General features: G+C 38.3%; 1 protein-coding gene across 1 annotated transcript; it reads left to right on the top strand.

Moving 5' to 3' along the window:
* Positions 1-4,101: 4,101 nt before the first annotated feature.
* LOC131641337 (putative F-box/FBD/LRR-repeat protein At5g25850) lies at positions 4,102-4,797 on the top strand. The gene has a single exon (XM_058911642.1). It carries the CDS (start codon positions 4,102-4,104, stop codon positions 4,795-4,797), a length of 696 nt encoding a protein of 231 aa, XP_058767625.1.
* Positions 4,798-5,015: the final 218 nt, after the last annotated feature.

The raw sequence follows: 5,015 nt of genomic DNA, 5'->3' as shown, positions 1-5,015 counted from the left end.
CCTCTGCGCTTGTGGATGAAGGTGCGGTTGTCGATACTGAAACTGGAATAGTCCCTGAAGGTCCTGTATTATTTTCAGGCATAGCCTGGGAATTATCTGCAGGTCTCGATCCATTTGGACCCGGTGTATCCCGTGTTCCCTGACTAGAAGTCGAATTTGCCGCTCCTGATCCTGAACCTTGTGGGGGACCTTGGTCACCCCCTGCACTGGCCGTAACGACCATTTTCTTGTTATACCTTCGTTTGGGAATCGGTTGTGCACTGTTCGTTAACTTACCGTTCCTAAGGTTCATACAAGGTCTTGATATTGTCTAGACAAAAATAAAACAATTGATTAAAAACAATCTGCTTGACACTGTCCCACTGGGCGTGCCAATTTGTTTACGGTGATTTCCGGTAAACAACCGCTAGTCTTCCAAACTATAATAAATATGATTTGGTTACTCGCAGGATCGACTAGATTGATCCTAGGACACATAGTCAAAAAGATTGTTATCAATGGTCATTCGAACCATAGTCATGATTCGTCTTCGTTAATAAGAATTGTTTCAAATAAAACGAGTGATCCTGACAATCACTTGGTTATACGTAAGTATAATTTCAGTGAAAGGATAAGTAAAATAACATATGAAACGAAAGTATTGTTAAAGCGTAAAGAATCTTAAAATGCAGGAATATTAAATTCTTCAAAAGTAAATGACATGAAAGTAAAAATACAGAAATGTAAATGGCAAGAAGTAAATGAAATGCAATAATACTGAAAGATATTTGAAAACGAAAGAGAATACACATGTATTAAAATGGTGGTGTCATACGTACATTTTCTCAGCGAACTCTTTCTCTTAACACTTGATACTTGAGTAATATGTGAGTGATTTGTACAAAATGAACACCCAGAATCCTAACATTAAGACTCCTATTTATACTAATTTCGACCTTAACGGCCCTACGCTAATCTAATGCCACGTTTCTCATAAGAACTCCAGGGACGCCATCTGTTATTTAGACAGTTACGAAACCGTCTTCGAATTTCAAATCTTCCCGCCTGAGTCCTTCTTCGACGCGTGGCAGTGTATTTAAAAACACTACGAAAACACGCTAAGTAGTAATACTTGAACATATTTCATAAATTTTGTCTAAGTCCTCGAAGACATACACTTCTACTAGCTTCAGTATTCATTATCTTCATAACGAACTTAGAAGTCTTCATTCTCGAAGCATGGCCATCAGGAGCCATTCTTTTATTTTTAAGGGATGGTCATCAGTAACCATCTTTCCTTCGAATTTTTACTTCTTCGAAGAACCAAATTTGTAAAACGAAATCTTCAGCTAACAAGACTGCATGTGCGGATTCAACTCGGTTAGTCGTGGTGCAACCAAGATGTCTAACCCGATTTGTCCAAGCGCACACGACTTTTTCTCTAACTTTGTCAAGAATGGTGGATTCGACGTAATGACAAAAAGTCTTAATGGAACCACACAAAGACCTAAAGTGTACCAATTTCTCGGTATACACCTCTTCGGAGTATGCATCCAAAATTTCCTTCCATGCCGCCATTATCCTATCAACCACAACACCGGCTTTGACAACTTTACCATTTTCATCCGGCCTATCTTTTGTCCCAACCGCGGGTTTCAACTTGCTTCTCACGTTGCAAGTTATGTGATACCGGCAAAGTAAAGCGGTAGATGTCGGGAAGACGGTATCGACCGCATTCATCAAAGCATTGTCTCGATCGGTAACAATGACGTTTGGCATAACCTCTTGATCAACTAACAAAGACTTGCAAATTCCCAAGGCCCACGTAAAGTTGTCTTCTTTTTCACACTCCAAAAAAGCAAACCCCACCGAATAAGTCTTGTCCGTCGAGGTCACACCGACGATCTCTAGAAGAGGAAGCCTATATTTGTTTGTCTTGTACGTCGAATCCATGACTAGAACGGTTGGAAATGTGTTGAATAATTTGATACTTTCGGGATGAGTCCAAAAAATATCACGCACCGTAACTTTATCCTCGGAGGTTCGGAAGCTTGAAACATATTTGTTATCGTCTAGTAGTTTCAAAAGTTGTTGCATTTCCGGCCGAGGGCCCATATTCAATACTTTGAGATTGTGCTGTTCATTGTAAACTTGCTTGATATTTGAAACGCTATCCGGATTCTTACGCTTCAAATCGGCAAGTATGTTGCGAGGCGCCACTTTGACTATCGTTAGGTCCGATATCACATTCCTCTCTTCGCGGGACAAACGACACGCCATTGGATGCCCCTGTAACTTGACATCCAAGGCATGATTATGAATTCCACAAATTACGGTTAACCGCCACAAATCATCAACCCTCCGAGTAGCACGCAACTTAAACGGACACCCGCAATTTCTCGATCCTGTGTCCTCGTGTTTTAGCACCCGGTTTGATTGTACATAACTACCACCCCGTTCGCAATTCAAAACAACGAAAGCTTTCCGCCTACTATTTCCGTTGTCCGACCTTAAAATAACAATTCCAAATCCATGTTTGTTAGCTTCCTTCCGAACCCAATCAATCAATTGTTCGCGACTACCGAAGCTCCGATCATTTGTAAAATGTTGCCGAACATCGACCGCATCGATCATAGGAGTAACGTCAATAACCGGATCGTTATTAACGTTGACAATTTCCGGAACTATGCCTCCATCGTCTTGCACAATATTGTCCGGATGCACCATACCTAACAAATGAATAAATTAGCAAAATTGGCCAAAACTGTTTTTTTTTAAACTGCCAGGGCATATTTCGGAAGTTCATTTCCGAAATTTATTAGGTAATATATTTCGGAAATGAACTTCCGAACCATATCAGTTTTCAGCAGAAATTTCTTCAATCAATGTAGTGAAATAGGGGATGAAATGAGTGATGTTTACCTGAAATTGTAGCTTTCTATGCTCCCTTTAACGTGATCAACGGTTTGAAACTTGATTTTAGGGCAAAAAATGGATGGAGATTGATTGGGTTTTGGAGAGGGTTTTGAGAAGTTTTGGAGAAAAATGATGAAATAGTGAAGGAGGGAAATTTGTATATGCAGGAATATTTTCGGAAATGAACTTCCGAAAATATTCACGTTTTTAAATTTTTTGACTTCAGAAATGCATCTCCGAAAACACCACTTTTTTGGTGTTTTCGGAGATTCATTTCCGAAATGTATGAAAATTCAAAAAAAAAATAACTTCGGAGATGCATCTCCGAAGCAGGGGCAGTTTTGGTTTTTTGCTGGGGGTGACTCCCATAGGGAGGTGGGTAAAGAAATTTTCTAAAAGGAAACCATCCAAGAACAAGTTTACAAGACAAAAAGCCCAACAAAAAAAATTACGCAACCAAAGACTCCAAATAATAGCTAGCCAAACAATTCCCTCCTTTCCTCTTTTGACTTTCTTGGCATGACAATAAGAGCTCCAATACCAAAATTCTCCTTAAAATCTAAAAAACTATTGAAAGACAATCCTATCCAATCGGCCATCTCCATCCAAACAACAACTGTATTCCGACAAAATAAGAAAGCATGATACGAAGATTCATCAAATTCTTCACAAAAAACACATTCTAAATTTGAGGAATAATTAACGATACCTCTCTTCAAAAGCGAATCTTTAGTTAGAATTTTGTTGAAGAAGCATCTCCAATCGAACCCCTTTACTTTGATAGGAACTTCAACTTTCCAAATAGTAAAAAAGGCCGAATCAAAGATATTTTCCGGACCAAAAGAAATATATTTCCTACACAAAGTGTTATTGCAAGAAGACACAATGAAAATTCCACAATCCCCTTGCTGCCAGGAGACGGCATCAGGCTGTGAGGAGGAAATAGAAGCTCCGGTCAGCAACTGGAAAAGGGCAGCAGAAACGGCAGCAGCTGGGCCGGAAGGAGACGGTGTATTAGCTTTTAAAGTGAAAAATTATATTGTCTTTTATTTTATCTTTATTTTCCTTGGTTAAACCCTAATACGTTATTGCATAAAAAAACCTAATACGTTATTATGATGTAAAATAGCGTATAAGTGAAAACAAAAACCAAATTCCATAATCAGTCCTTCTTCTTCCTCTGTTGTTCGAAACCGAAAAATATGAATGGCTGATATAATAAGTAATTTACCAGACGCTATTCTCTGTCACATTCTCTCTTTTCTTCAAACCGAACAATCCGTCGCTACAAGCATTCTCTCAAAGAGGTGGAAACATCTATGGCTCTCAGTTCCCACTTTGCGCTTCCAACAGACACTTCCAGAACGAATCACAGCATCTGAGTTTAAAGATTTTGTATACTCTATTTTGGTTTCGCGAGATGTCACACTTCCCATTAAGACTTTCCACCTTGACGTTACATACAGACATCTTTTTCAGTGCTTCATGATCACTATAACCAAATGGCTCAATTTTGCGATACAACAAAGAGTTGAGTACCTTTATCTCCGTCTCACCTCATTGTTACTTCCCAAATTTCCCATCACCATTCTCACTTGCAAAACACTTGTGGTTCTCAAGCTTTTTAGTTTCCACGTGGAAGAGGCTTTATCAGATTCTTCTGTTCTACTTCCTTCTCTCAAAACCCTTCATTTGGAATATATTTCGTTCCCTAAACTTCGAGACTTTATCATGTTTCTATCTGGATGTCCAACTCTCGTGGATTTTCGAACATCTAATATAGAGTTTGATTCTTATGAATCTCTATCTTGTAGCGAGTGGAACAGCTTTTGCTTGACGAACTTGACCAGAGCTGATATTGATTATACACTACAAGAAATACTGCAATTTGCCAGGGGCTAAACCCCTCACTAAAGGCAAATATTTACTAACACACATAAAAATATACCAAACAAATTAAAAAATCAGCAACTATAGAATTTAATTTCGAAAAAATTAAAAAAAAATTCTAAACACATACAAAAAAAAAATCTAAAGTGTAATCTATATATAACAAACACACAGAAAATTTATATATAACAACATACACACTATATATATATACACTTCTATCATAAACA

This window comes from Vicia villosa, unplaced genomic scaffold (assembly GCF_029867415.1).
Source record: "Vicia villosa cultivar HV-30 ecotype Madison, WI unplaced genomic scaffold, Vvil1.0 ctg.003668F_1_1, whole genome shotgun sequence".
Classification (NCBI taxonomy): Eukaryota; Viridiplantae; Streptophyta; class Magnoliopsida; order Fabales; family Fabaceae; genus Vicia; species Vicia villosa.
This window is presented reverse-complemented; position numbering and strand designations above follow the sequence as displayed.

Excerpts from the sequence above, each read along its gene's own strand:
- LOC131641337 (XM_058911642.1), top strand. The coding sequence starts at position 4,102 with ATGGCTGATATAATAAGTAATTTACCAGACGCTATTCTCTGTCACATT.